This window comes from Brachionichthys hirsutus, chromosome 18 (genome assembly GCF_040956055.1).
Source record: "Brachionichthys hirsutus isolate HB-005 chromosome 18, CSIRO-AGI_Bhir_v1, whole genome shotgun sequence".
Classification (NCBI taxonomy): domain Eukaryota; kingdom Metazoa; phylum Chordata; class Actinopteri; order Lophiiformes; family Brachionichthyidae; genus Brachionichthys; species Brachionichthys hirsutus.
The window spans coordinates 5,399,534-5,416,452 of record NC_090914.1 but is presented as its reverse complement, the minus strand read 5'-3'; the positions used below and the strand labels follow the sequence as shown (position 1 = coordinate 5,416,452).

General features: G+C 45.6%; 1 protein-coding gene across 1 annotated transcript in view; it reads left to right on the top strand.

The window, feature by feature from the left end:
• Nucleotides 1–15,893, top strand: part of ttll5 (tubulin tyrosine ligase-like family, member 5) — a 32,991-nt gene extending 17,098 nt beyond the window's left edge. Inside the window, exons 21-30 of the mRNA XM_068751614.1 lie at nucleotides 38–184; nucleotides 270–361; nucleotides 498–646; nucleotides 846–1,373; nucleotides 1,455–1,633; nucleotides 3,193–3,332; nucleotides 8,625–8,823; nucleotides 10,300–10,508; nucleotides 13,209–13,291; nucleotides 15,841–15,893. Of these exons, the coding sequence (XP_068607715.1) occupies nucleotides 38–184; nucleotides 270–361; nucleotides 498–646; nucleotides 846–1,373; nucleotides 1,455–1,633; nucleotides 3,193–3,332; nucleotides 8,625–8,823; nucleotides 10,300–10,508; nucleotides 13,209–13,291; nucleotides 15,841–15,893 (1,779 nt within the window). The remainder of the gene's footprint in view (nucleotides 1–37; nucleotides 185–269; nucleotides 362–497; nucleotides 647–845; nucleotides 1,374–1,454; nucleotides 1,634–3,192; nucleotides 3,333–8,624; nucleotides 8,824–10,299; nucleotides 10,509–13,208; nucleotides 13,292–15,840) is intronic.
• The last annotated feature ends 1,026 nt before the right edge of the window (nucleotides 15,894–16,919 follow it).

Here is a 16,919-nt window from a genome sequence, read left to right as displayed (position 1 = left end):
ATAAAGTATTTCTTATCTGTGTTTTTCATCTCTTAAGGACCTTGTGATTCGTTTCTTGAGGCGAGCAGCCAGTAATCTTCAGCAAGACATGAAGGTGGTCTCGCCCAGTCACGAGCTTCCTCTCAAAGACCGCAGACGCATCCTGTCCCAAAAGCTCGGGGAGTTTATCGACTGCTACAACAAGGTATTCTCAGACTTGACTCCAGAATCACTGACGGGAGGTGATTTCAGTGCTACAAACGCCGTCTTTGTCTTTCTTGCATTCTCAGGATACTGAGCATATGGTGAAAACACAGGGAGAAAGCAAAGACCAGCATTGCATCAGCCCCACTGTGTTTCAGGAGTATATTGCTGCAGCGAGGTTCGAGAAATGACGAGCCCACCTACCCACTGTGCAGTTCTTGGCTTTTCAATAATATGCACAGTATGCTACTGTCGAAAGAGTGATCGAAATCAGCTGGACACATTCATCTTCTCTCCCTTTGCCTTTTCAACAGTGAAAATGATCTCGAGGAAGTGCTGACATTCTACACGCAGAAAAATAAATCAGCCACTGTCTTCCTGGGAACAAAACACAGGGGCGTTAAGAAAGGCCACCACGGAGCAAACCTCTTAGGCAATTCAGGCAACTGTGAGACATCCAAATGTAAGTCCCCCCCCCCTCCTGAGTTTCCCCCAATTTTGTTTAGATTTTAATGGGAAAACAATTGAGTCATCTGGGATGACCAAAGGTTCAGCTTAAAATGATTAGCACTTATTGGGGGGGGGGGGGAATAAAATGTGTGTCAGAGGCAAGGAATGGCACACTGATAAAGGAGCTCTGGCTTATTTCCTCCTTTGAACAGCGCTGCCTGGGGCCAAAAAGGATTCCGCTGTTTCAGAATCCTCGCTCTCCCCTGGGAAAGTCATTAGTGACCCAGACATCAGGGCCACCAGCAGACAGTCTTCTGGAGACCAACAGGCACCAATTAGAATTGGTAAAACCCAGCTGGAGATCCAGTCCTCCCAGCACTGCTCCAGCTTTCCTGTGACTTTAGATTCCACACATCCACGGCATCCCTCCTCGACGTCCACGCCTCTTCAGTGTCCACCGCCACCCGCGCAGCCTCCGAGCTACGCGCAGTCCTTGGCAAAGTCTCACTTCTGCCACGCTCAGACTCTTTCTGATCCTCCTGCATACACCTCTGCTAGCATGGCCTCGCAGCCCGCTTCCACCGGTTCCAGCAGAGTCCCTGTTGGGGAACCAACACAGTTGCTCAGGAGGATTCAGTCCTTTACCTTATCGACACACAGCTCAGGAGCATCCTCGTCCATCCCGAGCGCCACGCAGATCTATAGCCAGAAGCTCAGCAGGCCCACCTCTGCAAGCCAAGGTAAAGTCGCTGTTCTACAGGCTGGTGTCCTTCAGATCCTGCATGTTCTCACAACGTTCTTTCTGTTACTCTGTGCATCAGTCGCCAGGTCCAGCAGCACTGGTAAGCTGAAGTCCAACTCAGTGGGAACGTTTCAGGAGTTGTCGGCCCGAGCCCAGTCTAACCAGCAGGCTTTCATCTCGGCGCTGCAAAAGCTAGCCGACAAGCAGGACGCTCGCAGCTATGCCAGCTCCAGTCACATAAACCTGCTGACACAACACGTACGTTCATCGTATCTCTCACTTCTATAGCTAATGGGGGCCAATAGCTACCCCCCCACCCCACACACCCCCACACACACACACACACAGACCCGGGGCAGTGAGTTGTATTTGAAGAAGACGCTTTGTTGAGATATTAAGTGTAAACTGAGCTGTGTGGTGTTTCGTGTGAGGATGAAGTATCTGGCCCCTCTCTAGGCGCTCGCTGTGAGGTCTTTGATATTTCTTTTTGTTGATGTGCAAACCTGGCTCTGACCCCATGCTGATTGGCAGCATCTAGCTGCTCATTCGTTCAGCAGACGTGTTGGAGCCAGAGGTTCTGCTGCCTCACAACCGTGCACCTTCCTCCTCCAGAACTGCTCGCCTGCAGCGCACGTCTGTGGGTTGGGGTTATTGCGGGGGTGGGTCTGGAACCGGGGTTTGAAACTGGCTGGCCTAAACAGTGGTGAGCTGCATGAAGCCTCAGCTCTGTGTGAGGTCCCATTATCAGATGCACCATGGGGGGGAGTGATTTCTGTTGATACTTAAGAAGCAGCCACTTTTTTTTTTTTTTTTTTGGTAATTGATGCTTATAAATAGAGGAATGTGGCAAATTGGCACTGAGCAGGGGAGTGGCAGCTCTGCTGGCTCCATCACCACCGTCTTCTGTATTCCCCAAAGGTTTATCATGGGGAGCCCCTCAACCTTTCCTCCCTCCCTCTCCTCATTCTCTACCTCGCTGGATTTTTCTTTTCCTGTCAAGGCTTTTTGTGATGGCACCAGACCACACAGGCTTTTATGGCTCCCTTCTTACTCTACATTATTCTGTCTATCGAAAGGTGTTTGCAGGATACCCTTCGAATAGTTAATCCTGGGGCTTGGCAGTAGTTTATTTTTCAGACTAAAACGGTCCCGTCTTTTGCACTTAAAGGCTCAGAGTACTTTTTGTGATCCCTCAGTGCCTCTGATTTCAAGTCATTAAATCACTTGCTGAACTAAATGCAGAACTTTGTAAACACGAACAACACCCTGTTGCGCTAGTTGACCTCTACGGCTTTAGGTAATTGCTCACTCTTATGCTTGGCCACATGTATACAAAACAGAAACTGAAATTGACTTGAGCCGGTGAACAGCAGAGCCAGCGCGGTCACAATAAGGTGAATATGCTCCTGCTCATATGCCAAATGTAAATGAGATGCCACAGCGGCATAATTAATTCTCCCATTTGATTTCAGTGAACTTAATTCCCAGGGGCAGCATCGAGGTGCAGTTTCAGTTGCTCCAGTCGTCCTGTTTAAGCTGTCGAGTCATGATAACTGATTTTTCTAGAGATGGAGGAGGGGGGTGGGCACTAGGATTTAGTGCTGAGTAGAGACTAGCTCTGCCTTGTGCTGTGTGTACATTAAACAGAGCCATCAGATACAAGAGAGTGAAGTGATTCATGCTGGGGGGGGGCGGGGGGCAAACGTGGTTAATCAAGCTTTTGCTTTGCTTTAGACTGTGGAATGGCTGCATGTCTGGTGGACGGGACTTGAGCCGAATCATCTGTTGAAGTCCCCCCCCCCCCCCTCTGCCCACAGCTGACCAACATGAACTTGGCCAACAGGATTCTGGGAAGAGAGAGCCTCACGCCGAACTCTAAGGTGCGGCATCCTGCTTGTTCAACACAAGGGCCAATGAGAGCTGCTCATGCTGGAACGGATCTGTGTGACGGAGCCAGGTGAGTCCAAAGACCTTCAGCTTATGCAGAATGTATTTGTGACCTGATTTAAACTAACATATATCCAGTATACTTAGTACTTTTTTCATGTTTGCGTGCTACATGCGTGCTACTACTGGGGCACTCTTAATAGTTGCTAGCAGCAGCTTGCTGCTGGAAGAGCCACCAGTTCTGCTCTGCTCCATTTTCTAACCAATGCAAACACATTACGGTACTCACATGTCGTCTTTGCAGAATACGAAGAAAAGCCCAAAAACGCAACGTTGTTTTTATTTGGACGGTTTTTGTTTGCACATCAGACAGTAACACCGTGTTCCCCTCTGCAACAGCAGTTATAAGAGTACATTCACATTATAACAGTGTTGTTTTGGGTTCAGTGCCCCGCTAAAAGGCACGCAGATAACAGGTAACAGCCATGTAATGGCAGATGGTCCCGCTTTTACACAGTTTGTTCACAAATTGTTGAAGATGGTTTGATTTCTGTGGATGCTGCTTTTTCAAGTCTCGGTGTTTGAGCGCACATAAAGTAAAAGACCTTCTGTGTAATCATCTTTACGCAGAGTTTAACAGCAGACACTTAAATTGTACAAGCCTATTTGGTCACACTCAATATAATCCAAAGTCTTTTAATGGTCTCTGATGACTTTTTAGATTTAAGATTGTTGGTCTTAGGAAAAGGGTTGCGCAGTGCCAGCAATTTGTCGGGCAGCCTGGTTCAATGCGTGCCTGGAAATGGGCATTTCGTTTCCATCTTCATCGCAACAGTGGAATCGTCTGCTGAGTGGTGGTGGATGTGTGGGGCAATGTTTTAAGCTACCAGAGCTTGGAGGCAGTTGGTGAGGGGGAAACGTCAATAGCCAGTTGCTCAGCATTCATCTAGTGCAGAGCTAAAACTCGACTAAGCAGTTCTGTCGACTCCTGGCTCTCACTCCTGCAACCGCTGAAGTCCCCATTTCCTCACCCTTGTCACATTGCTCCAAGAGGAGGAAGAAGGAAACACGGTTCAAGCTCCACACTACCAGGCCAGGGCAATAAACCTATCAACCACTGAAGGATCTGGGCTCACACCCTCGTGGTGATTGTCTGGGAGGGACAGTATCTCACAGAGATTATTGGCCTGGGTCTCGGACACTAGTTTTCCAGTCGAGCTCTTTCTCATTTATTGAGCTGTCAGGAAACTCCAGGAATGTCAAACATTTCCTTTTTTTGTTTTTTTTTAATCCTTGTTTCATTTCCAGAAACCAAGACGAGACATCTAATAGAATGTATAATTTTACAGATACCTTCATGTAGCTGTCATGAGTATGAGAAAACAGACATCACCTTCCTCCCAATTAAGGTTCCAGTACTCGCGTTTTTTGATTTATTACCTGCTTCCTCTCTAGATTTTGCCATTCATTTAATATATTTCTGCTATACCGACAACGTATATTATTTTGGAACTTGGATTGTTAATCTTGACATTTCAAGGAATACGGATACACAGCAGCCTTTATTAGAACGTTCCAAACTTTGCTACCCATTCAAAAGGCTACCTTTCTCTCAACCCTTTGGTTTGGCATTCACCTCTTATTGCATTGAAATGTATTTAAGAAGATATTGGGATGAATCGCCTTGATTCACCTCAGTGCTGTTTCTTATAACACAGAATTTCCTGAGTCCCCCCTCCTTCTCACACTCAGGCTGATGGTTTGTGCCAAACATGCTGAAACTGTTAAGAACACTGGCTCTTTAAGCAACCGCAGCGTGATGGCTTTCAAAGAGCAGTACGGCCCTTTGAAATGCCGCCTCCGGGCTCTACCAGGTACGATGCATCAGCACTTTTTCAGTGCTGCTGCTTCGCCCCCCGCCCCCCAACAACATTTCTTCTCTCCTATGGTTAGCTGCGGGCTAATTTCTGCTGTGAGACCTCCTAATTTGTTTGTGACGATCTCGATTCAACCTACTTATGATGTAAGCAGTTTAAAACACTCAGACAGTCAAACCATCACATTACAGTCAAGGAGACAACCTATAAAACAACCACAATTGTGTGTACGTGTGTGTGTGTTGTAACACAACTGTCCAGACACACAAGTTGTCGACTTTATAATGCTGATAATTACGTAATTTTACGTAGTGGCGTCTTATTTGTAGCTGATTCAGCGTAGGTTTGAGGGACTCGGTTTGTTTATAGCTGTGGTTTGACTTTGTGATGGAGCTCCAAGTCTGTCTTGTGTTAGTCACCAGAGCTCTCATTAATGTGTCTTGCCACAGCGACAATAATTGCCACCCCCATTTTCTGTGCATACAAATGACCGGAAACTATTATATCAGCGGCGCTACGTTCACTCCAGCGTGGCAAGGAATGAAGAATCCCACAAGCCTGTTCGAGGAGCTAGATTTTAAATCTGTTCAATATTTTTTTGCGGATTGATATTTGACTTGGTTCCTAAGTGCTAAACCGTTCCAGAGGATTTTTATGACAGCCCATTTGCTGAGCCAACAACGCCAAACCTATCGGAAACTTCAAACCTCTTTGATGGGGAGGGCAATGTCCCCAAAGATTTTTGTTTGATGTCTCTCCTTTGAATTTAAAGGAAGAGAAGTTTTATTTACATTGATTGAAGCCAGATGTGGTAATAGGAGGGGGGGGAACACTTAAGTTGAGAACAAGTGACATTCCAGGGAATGGATTTAGGATATTCCACGGATACACACACATCTGTACGGCAGGTCGCAACTCGCAGCCCACAGTGTGCATCATTATTGTATCAAAGGTACTCATTTGATTATCCTATTGGACCACTACACATGTTTACTACTGATGACTTCAGTAATTGTGTAACCTGCACACAAAACGTTTGTAGTGCAATCAACCGAGCAGAATTGGGAAGTCACAGTTTGCAAATGTAAATGTTGTGAAGTTTTGTTGACTCTGGAAGTGAAGAAGGTTTTAGCAGCCTTGGTTTGTCTGTTTGTTAACAGAATTACTCAGAAAATAGGTTTGGAGATATTTTTGCAGCGATAACCTGGATCCAAAAAGGATTCTTTTTTTTTTTATAGCAATGAGTGTAACTCATAATGTTTGCAGTGGCTGGACAAAAATCACACGATGACATCACCGTGAGACCCACTACACATCCAGTCGGGATCTGGATCCAAGTCAAATCCAGCTCTGGTGATCAATAATATTTGCTGCTGGCTTGAACTAAGATTAGCTCACTCAGATATGTCCTAATTAATAAAGGTATTTTAAATACACCGTTGGCTTGATGTTAGTGCAGCTGATGCAAATCCAGAGGTTTGAATTTATATACTTATGGAGAACCTGGCTAATATGCAATTTCATTGCCCTTGCTGCATAAAAAAAAAGAACAATTGAACTCATAGAACTCATATTGATCCCTAAAGCATCAACCTCCCTGCTCCCACAACAAATTCCTTGACACAAGTCTTGTTTTTGGGTTTTAATGATATTTCTATTGTGTAACATGTTGTTGCAGTGAAAATAAGGTAAACAAAGATTGGGAAATACCCTCACACTCATGAGGCGGCTCGTGTTTACACTGACCAGGCGTGGCTTTTTTAGATACTGTGGCATGATGTCATCTCAGACTGTCCATTTTCCCACATTCACACTCAGTCAGATTGAGGCAGCACATGTGTTCGCCTTGCACCGCTGTGTTGTTCTACAGTAAGTCATATCAGCAGATTAAAGGATAGCGAGCACCGCAGGGAGTAAGCTGACACCAGCGAGCAGAAGTCCAGCAGGAAAGGGAAGTCCCAGATAGTTGGGGCTCCACATGTGCTGCACTCGTGATGAGAAACTCAGATGTAGAACTGTTGTTCTCGTTCCTTTCTTTTCCCTCATTGGACTCGATGGTGGATAGAAGGTCTGCTGCTGCTTTTTAATTAAGGGTGATCTGCAGTATTTAAAAAATATAATAATTACATGATGTTGAGTTGACAAGTCCTGTCTGAAAATGATTTCTCCTTCGCACAAACATATTGTCTTGCCCGGAGAAATAATTCATATGCTAATAAAAATGGTAGCATTGGCGATCCCTGTGGTCCAGTACTCTGCAAACTGCAGCCAAGGTGAGGAAATGACTGTAAACAAAGAACAGATTCTTGTTTTGCCTCCTGCCCTTGTTGAAACTCTGGCCTTGTGAGGTTCACGGACAAGCCGTTGTTTCCAGAAGCTAAAAAAAAAAAAGAGTTGCATTTGGCTCCTGGTTGCAGCAGTTGTTTTTGCAATATATGTGCCATTTCGTGATGTGAGAAAAGCATGGGTGGATAGCATGTTCGCAGGAATTCAACATCCCTTGTGCCTTTGTTTGGCCACCCAGGGCAGACTTGTTTTTGGTCATTCGAGCTATGCAACAAAATGATCCCACAGTTTGCATTGTTGATCAAGATTAATTGAATTCTAATTTTGGAGATTAGCATTGTTCTGGTCTAAAAATATAGCTGCCGTTGTTATTTTAGGTCTACAGTGTTTTCCTTTACTCTGACCAATGGACAAATGTTATTATCGCACGCAACAAGAGAAATAGCCAAGAACTTTTGTCATCATGACCCCTGGGGATCAAATTTGTGCACATTGCTTTTGGGTCAGGTGGTACATACTGTATCGTGCAGCACTCCAGACTCTACATAGACTCAATTTAAGCATGTCTGAAAGGGAGCCTGGCCGCTTCATTGCTTTAGCAGAAAGCCAAAGGGAAAAAAGAGGCTGAAACAGGCTTAGGTCTAATGACAGATAATCCAGTTACAAACTTGCGGAGCTCGTCAAAAAAGTTTGCTTTCCAGGTTGTGGCTTTGTGATGTGAATGGAACTTGAAGCGCTGAGGCAAAGAGGCAAGGATTTCAGTTTAGCTTGTATTTGCCATAGACCCTGACTCAAAAATCCTCAAAGATATTAATTTTCTCTTATCAACGATATAAAAATTGTGGGCTGACATGGCCACAAATGGTATGAAATATTTTTATGTCTCTCACAGGAGTGAGTCATTGCTGTTCCTTTGTTAAACAATTACAATTAAAAGATGTGACCAAATTAAATACACTTCTAGCCTAAATAAACTTACTGTTTTATCTTTTTGAATATTGTTAGAAACTTTGGGAATAATATAAGTTGACTTAACAAATATATAATAAACATCCCATGTTTTTTCCCCAATATTTTAAGGCAGAAATGTTCCATAAATTATCTTTAAATGCAAAGCAACACATTTTGATCAGAAGATACCATATACATATGCTCTGGCTAAAAAAAAAAAATACTTTGCTGACTTCATTCTCTCCAAGCCTAAAACCAGTGACGGGCGAGGAGGGCCTTTGGGATGGGAAGATGAAGAGTGCTGATAACCTGGAGAGAGGAGCGAACCGCCAACAACGCCAACAGCCCACCCACGATAGCTACCAGCTTCAGTTTGCCATCCAGAGACTGCAACAGCAAAGATTCCAATCTCTGCCATTTCTGGACCAGAGTCATTGCAGACACCAGGTACAGAAGAGATTTAGGTTTGTTTCCCTCCATTGTTTCACTATAAATATGATACTTTAATAGCTACACTGAGTAAAGTAAAGGAAGCTGGTGAAGCCTCTTTGAAATGGATCGCTACTTTCAGACACGTGGGGTTGAACCTTTGGTGAAAGAACTGGAACCTCAGCATCATCATCAAAGGTATCACGTACCAAAACTGGACGTCGATGAGAACTATTGAGCCCAAACACAAATTCTTATATTTACGTCTGCACATGCATACCGACTTCCCTCACCGACGACAGCAGTTTCTAAAATAGCACACACACAAAAACAAACAAACTCCAGCATCACATGGAAAGTTTTTGTGTTAGTCTTCACAAAGCTATTCTAAAAATCTCTTTCCAAACACTTGAATGCTCGATAGCGACGTCCTATTCAACAGAAGCTCATTCTTGGACAGCCAAATATGACTCCTCACCCAGAGATTAAACTGTTTGACTGAGCGACTCGGCTGGGTTTACAATGGAAGGTGAGTAATCAAGGAATGTTGCCCATGAGGGCACTAGAGAGGCCCCGGCCCATTATACATCCAATCTTTTGAATTCATATCCGACTTGAGCTCTATTTCTGTTCCCATTGCAGCACAAATAAAATTTGTATGAACGTGCACTTCAATGAGAGAGAAAGAGACAGGAGGCTGTTCCGGGCCCTTTGGTCCACGTTCCGGTTACATGGAGCAGACTGTGCGGCTCCTCCACAGAGTTGGCCCCGGGCCAACTGGCAGCCAAAGAAAGGTGCCTTTCCTGGGCCTGCTCAAACTGAATTGCGACCTGGAAACTCACCTTCTCCTTTATCAACACACAAATGACATCAAATATTCCCCATCACACTGTCGGCACTTTGAATGGCTGCACTGTGAGGCTTTAAAAAAAAAAAAAAACATTAACATGTTAGATTGCCGTATAAAGCTGCAGGGAAAATAACATTGGAGTGAGATATGAAAGGAATGTATGCGAATAATCCCCCCCTCCACTCCAAGGTTGTAGTGAAATGTGGCTCTAAAATATTGTCATAATTAAATTGTGTTTTATCCCCTCCCTGAGCCTTTTAAGAGACCTTGTGCAAACATTGTGAAGAATTCAGCCGACTCCTTGATACTGCAAGACTCATTCTTGTCAGGCGATTTGACATTTCTCCATAATGACCAGAGACCACATTTCCCCTTAAATAAACCCATTACTACTATGATTGCGTTCACTTATTCCTCTTTCATAAGTACATAAAAATAGAAAGCCGTTCCAAATATTCTTTGGTCAGAATTGTGTAATACGGGATTAAGGTCGGATGGTCTGCTGTTGTAAATCGCTCCTCTGCTCTTTTATGACAGGCAGCCGTGTACTGCTTATCTTTACACCAAAGTTACTGTTGCAATCTATCTTGATCAGACGGGGTTGATTGACCTTCATTAACCTTTACCTGTTGTGCTTTTTTTAGGTTCCATTTTCAGAGCAGACGACTACCCCACCCACCCCGGCTCCCACACATTCATTCAGCTGCCCTCCGCCCGGCCTTCAAGTTCGGCCCAACCAGTGTCATGGCCAGAGCCTCGTCCAACCCTGTGGAGGTCCTGTTCTCACCCCAAAGCCACCAAACAGTGCCAGAGAAGGACAGATGAGGAAAACTGCAGCAAAGCGCCTGATCAGGTGAGGTCTAGATCACGTTTACTGCCTGTCTTCTTCTGTCCAAATCCTCAGTCAGCTAAAGCGACATTTACATCTCCACGATAAAGTTGTCTCAGTTCTGATGTTTTACCTTCGTGGGGCACAAATCCATTTCTTTCAGGCAATGTAAACCTTTAGATAGGAGTCGCTTGCATGCATGTGGTCCTAGGTTGGATTCCTGACCATGCGACGTGAGTGATGACATTCAAAATGTGTCTTTTTGCAAACCGGCATGCACTTAGCACCGGCTGCAAAACAAAACATCTAGACAGGAGATAACAAAAGGAGTGAAACGGGGCTGAACTGCCAGCCCCCCCCCCCCCCCCCCCCAATTACTTACTGACCATATTGCAACAGCATCTGGCCAAATTGCACAACAACAACAACAACAAGCCTTTGTCATCAGCACTGATTGTTCAAACCACGCTGCTGCAGCGGTGAAGGTCCTTTCAGAGGGCTCCAATGTGTAAGAGGAAATGACATCACAGGAGAGGATAGCTCCGTTTCTCTAGACTAGGTATAGAACAGGTCAGGGCGGCGTAGGTGCTGTGTTTGCTTCCATGTGTATGCCTTCCTGGCAGTGGCTGTGTTTACCCCTCTGCATGTGGAATTCCAGAGCGGCCCCCCCCCTCACAACTCTCCTCTATCCTGCATTTTTGTGGTTGACCAGTGTGACAGGGGGAGAGTGTGGGAAAAACGGAAGCTTCAGGACCAAATCTGCACCGACGGAAACAAGGAAAAGAAAGAATAAAGAGAGGGGGGGGGGGGGGTGACAGAGAGAAAGGAGATGATTGTTTGCAGACAATGGGGGTATAACAAGTTGCTTCCCTTTATTTCCAGTGCTCTTTTTAGGGCTAACATTATACCTCTGTTATTCAGGCACGATCTGAAATGCATCCCAGTGGCAGTTGAGGCTCCTCCAACCTAAATCTTCTTGCTTTTGGTGAACGCGTACCATTCCCGGTCTCAAGCAGTCGCCTCAAGAGTAACACACCATTGATGATCATTGACCCTTCTTATTAGTCTGGTCATCACAAAGAGACATCGCTTGTCATTCAGGGGACGGAATACGACCAAATGCTTTCAAACGACCAGACGAAACCCCCACAAAGGGCGTTCTCCAGTCGGCTTTGCCTGAAATGACTTCTTGACAGTTGATAAACAATCTAAAGGAGCTGCGTATAGACCTTGGAAAGAATTCTTGGTGATGGTGCCCCAGCTTACACGTGGTCCATTTGCTCCAAGCAATCTTGCCTCATGTCGGTACTCTGGTCTATCAACGTACCACAGCTGCCAACCCGAGGGGCTGCAAGGACTCACAGTGGTACGACTTCAGTCAAGGCTTTGAAAGGACCAATTTGTAACACAAATAAATGAGCCTGTCGGTATTTTGTTTTGCAGAGGTTTGGCTAGACGCAGCTGTAACTACGGAAACGCAGGCTGTCGTGCGGTATTACTAATAGGGTGACAATTACGGCAGCACCATTAACGTCAGCCTCGCTGGTGCTTTCGCTCCCTATTAATCAGCCACAACAGTAGTTATTTTCACAAAATACTCTATACACACGGAGACTGCCAAATGTGTGTTTATGGTTAAACTTTATCCCCTTCGGTGAAGTCTGAATAACACGGAGACACACTATAGCTACCTGAACGCACCAAAAAGTACAGCTTGCTACATCAGCTCTGTTTACACAAGTTCTTCAGCGCCCTGCGAGCCATGTGACACGTTCAACTCCGGGTTTATATGTCATCTGGACGCACCGTGAGTTCAGATTTCGTTCTCACCTCCAGTATTTCTGGCTGCGGCGCGACTGTTGAAGCGACAGAGTGAGAGACTGTTGACAAAGAAAGCGATGTGAAGAACCCAGAGGTCGAGTTTCTTTTTTTTTCCCCTTCCCCTTTCAATATGAAAGGAGTCGCTTCCTGTGGAGGTATGCCCTGCTTGAAGTGGGCCAGTTCTATTTGTGGTTGTGTAACGGTATGAAAGAACAACTGTGCAGCCCCTTACAAGGAGGCAGTGTGTAGCGTCATTACCTTGTTAATGCTCCTCTGGCAAGCTGCTGTTATGGGGCGAGAGGTTAATGCAAGCTAAGCTTTATTTATTGTTCTCTCTAAAAAAAAAAAAATGCTTAACAGATTTAATGTCTTAGGTTACAGAGGTGTCTGTTCCTGACCCCCACGCCTCACCGGTTCGCATAATGGTTTTCTCTGTGAAAAGGCTGCAGTTGCTGTCTGATTAAGTGGGAATAAAACCCCAAACGGATACATTGCCGCCACACTACTGTACAGAATGCATATACTACCACCCTGAAGACGATGCATGCATCTTTTCTGCATTAGACAACCCTCACGGATCCGCATACTCACTAATCACCACAATGACATCACCCGGGACAAGGAGCAGGAATCACCAAGTACTCCAGAGAGGCACTCTGTCAACACTCAGCCTGGTGTCCACTGACAACGCAAGGACAATATAAAAAAAGACCACACTTTTGTTGGAGGGTGACACACTCGAGGCACAACGTAGACGCGCAAATACTCAAGAGCCAAAATAGACCCACACAAAAACACATCCAAACCGATTATCGCCCCTCTTCTGCTGTTTGGGTACAGTTTTAATGGCAAAACTTGACTCTTTATGTTTTGGTTAACACTTTTCTCACGTCTGACTAACAGGCAGAAATCTTCGGAGAGTCCTGTCGGTGGAAGTGCGCCGGGCAGCCAGCACGCAGTCTGCGAAGCCATCTGTGGCAAATCAGGTGGGTCTGATGTCGCATTTCTACACAGGAATGTGTGCTGTAGACCAAGTCTGCATGCTCACTGGTGTGTAAATAATGTTTTACAAACTGTAAAAGATAGCATTTCCATAATAATAACTAGCGAGTAAAACTTTAATGACACCATTGTCAGATGTTTTTTTTTTAGCTGTTATGCTAGTGACTTGTGCTGTGACATCCTTTGGAGCTGAAGCTCTTTGATCTAAACACTTTTGCTTTTACAATAATGCTGTTTCACCCTAGACTCTCTGCATGTGTGAAAGACTTAACATCAGGTTGCTCTGAAGGATAACGAGGTAAAACAGCGACGACTTCTTCCTCCTGTAATGAGATCCAGCGATGAGAACAGTTCGGGCATTCCCATCTGTTGGTCATTCCTACGAAGGCATAATTACTGCCCCTCTGCCAGGAGGACTGTCCTGTCGCTCTACAGCGAATGAAAAAAAAATGAGATCTGTCTTTGCTAAACTTATTATGGGCCGTGCGAAGCCATTGCGGGCGCCTGAGCTCACGTGCGCCCTGTCATCCTGCCCTATTTCCACAACTCTTTCCATCCCGAGTGAAGTGTTGAGCTTATTGCAATAACAGTGATATTAAGCAGTTTGCACTGATGCACACACGCTTTTCTTTTTCCACAGACCTATTATGCATTAGCATTAGCAAATCATACCATTCATCACATCATGTGAGTGTCACGGTCGAGCCGACTCGGGAATCACTTTTCGGAAAAACACAGTAGCTGTGGAACACCCCCCCCTCCACCCCATCCCCGGAAAAAGAAATTGTGTGTATGTGTGTGTGACCAGAACATTCCTTTTCTTTCTCCCTGTTCTCCCCAAAATACGAAGGCTGGCTAAGGCTAACAAACATCTTATAAACTCGTCAATTACTGTAACTGGATCCGTTGGGAGAAACTTCTGAATTTCATGAATGCATTTTTTCCCTCATTTCGGGCACGAGGGCTGGGGGGGGAGAGATGCTTCACTAAAGTGAATCAGAGAAAATAAATACCAGTACCAAAACCAGTAAACCAGTTAGCATGGCTGGTTTAACCACGAATGGGACCGGGAGGCGAACAGAGACACATTGTGGTGCGTTGGGGGGTGAGGGGGTGTTATTAGAAGGCGAACACCCTTTGTGGAGCTTAGGAGTGCGTCAGGTCTTTCTGCCTGCCCGGTGCACCTCTGCAGCGAGATGACTGAGTCCCCCTGATTGACTCTGACAGGGAGTTAGAGCGGTGTCCAAATGGAGAGCATTCTCTCTGATCAGCTGTCAGCCGTCATTAATCACACTCTCCCTTTATCTCTCTCTTGTGCGCTCCCTTAATCTCTCCCACTCGCTGCTCATGCAACTCTCCCTTTATCCTCCAAAAAACTGCTGCTCACTCGCCCCCCCCCCTGTTTTCCCCTTTTCCTTCCCCGCTTATTCTGCATTCGCTTCTGACACGAGACCAGGGTGGGGACCTATCAAAGGTTACAAACCGAGGTTATATCGACCGCGTGTGTCTCACAAGGCTTCCCTTGAAGCTTTCTTGACGTTCTTGGGGCTCTGCAGCTGGTGAACGGGGGGGGGGGGAGATTTATTGCTTTCAGTTTGAGTAGGAAATGAATGCTGCAGTTGCGTCATTTTAATGGGAGTCTGATCATGTCAAGATGGATCGCTGAGGCCTCTCGCTATCGAAATAAGAACGCATGGTGTCTTGTTGGAAAAGGAAGTTACTGATTGGCTGTCATCCCTTTTTCACATATATATTATAGAACTGATTGTGCGTTTGATTCAGAGCAGTCTCTGGCATCCCTCTTTTTCTTTGTTTAACAATACGTTAGTATCCAGAAGAAGAGGTCAACCGTGTTCTTAGTCTCCTTTTACGTCTTCACATTTGGGATTTAAAGACCCTAAAATAGTTCAATTACAGTCGATATCTAATTATAATGTTATTGTATCCACTTGTTTTTATTTGGGGTTTGATTACCCATCGCCCAAAATCTTGCCGTGGTTTGTCGATTCTTCTAATTTCACGTGGCGTTTCGATTTCGGCACGTTACACGGAATATTGTCTCCTTATCCTTTATCTTTCTTTCGCTGAGCGAGCGGAAGCTGCTTCCAGCGATCTTGTCGTCAGATTGCGCGTCGGGGAGATGTTTTCGTTCTGCTGCTCAGTCAGTCCGTCCCTGTGGTGTAAAAAAAAAAAGAGCACCAAAATAAACAGAGTGTGCAGAGAGGGAATGAAAGGGAATACTGTTTCGGGGCACAAACAGCAGCTGTAACTGCACTTGGAATGCCTTTTCAACTGGATGGCTGGATGTGTGCCAGTCGATTGGAGGAGGTTGAGGTGTGGGGGGGGGGGGGGGGGGGCAGCCGCTCGCGAGCCAGGCGTGACCACGTTTACCATCAATGATTAAAGGCATCAGTCAAACACACAGCTGGGAGGTTTCATGTTTGCTCTTTTGTGTTTGTGCCCATGTGGGGATCCCCTCGCTCCGCACTTTCACCCTTTTCATTAACGCTACGTCTCTCTTGTTGCTTCCCAGGTCTTCCTGCGTACCCCAAGCTCTCCCGGGGCCAGGATTCCAGTCGCAGATGACGCGAAGGCGACCAGAGGCATGCCCCGCCCCTCTGCCGGCTCGACAGGTGTCGCTGCATGTAGCTACAACCTCACAGAGGTGTATTCTGGGAAAGGACAACAGCATGCCGGACATCGAACAGGACACCATTAACTTCTCTCTGACATAGCCTCAGGAATGCGGGAGGTTGGCCTGCAGGGCCAGGAATGCCCAGCTTTGACGCAGGTTGGGATTTTGTTGCGCAACTTAACATCAGGTGGCCTTTTCTGCTCCCTACTTCTCCTTACCCCCCCATCTCTCCTCATCCCCACTGGCTATGCTCAGTCTGATAGCAGCAGTTGTCCAGCTTCATTCTCTCCATGCTGCTGATGCCACAGAAAGGTTTCACTGACAGATAGGCCCCCAGCAGATGGTTCATCCAGCCTCGGTGACATTTTAAAGATGGGGCCCAAAAATGTGCACGAATGGCATGTGCAGCGCACAAAAAGAGCAGAGAGATGCATCGTGGCGCTTTCGCGAGCAGCCCATTGGGCCTCAGTGGTTTGGTTATGAGACAATGGCGTGCTAACAGTGCAGCTAACTTGTGTTGGTTTCAGTAAACTGTCGAGATGTCATTTTCTTTGGATAGACCTGATTTAATATGAGTAAATTATTATTATTTTTTTTTATCTCTATTTATTTACTGTACATGACATCAACCTAAAGGCCTCCTTGGCTTCTTGTAGCTCCAAGCATAACAAATAGAAGAGTGTGTGTAATGACGGCTAATGCAACGCCAGCCGAGCAGTATCCTTGTGAGTACTGTGTTGCTAGGGACCATGTGGAATCCACTTCACTCAGGGTATGTTAATAGAATAAATCATTTGTGTTATGTGATGTTTTTTGTCATAAATACTTGAATTTCCTGCATGTCTTGTGTCATATCAAATGATGTTATCATCAGGGTGGTTTACCACTGATTGCATCATTGTACTAATTATTACTGACAACCTCTTGCAGTAAAAACTGATTTTAATACATTAGATTTTATTTATTTTTGGCGGGGG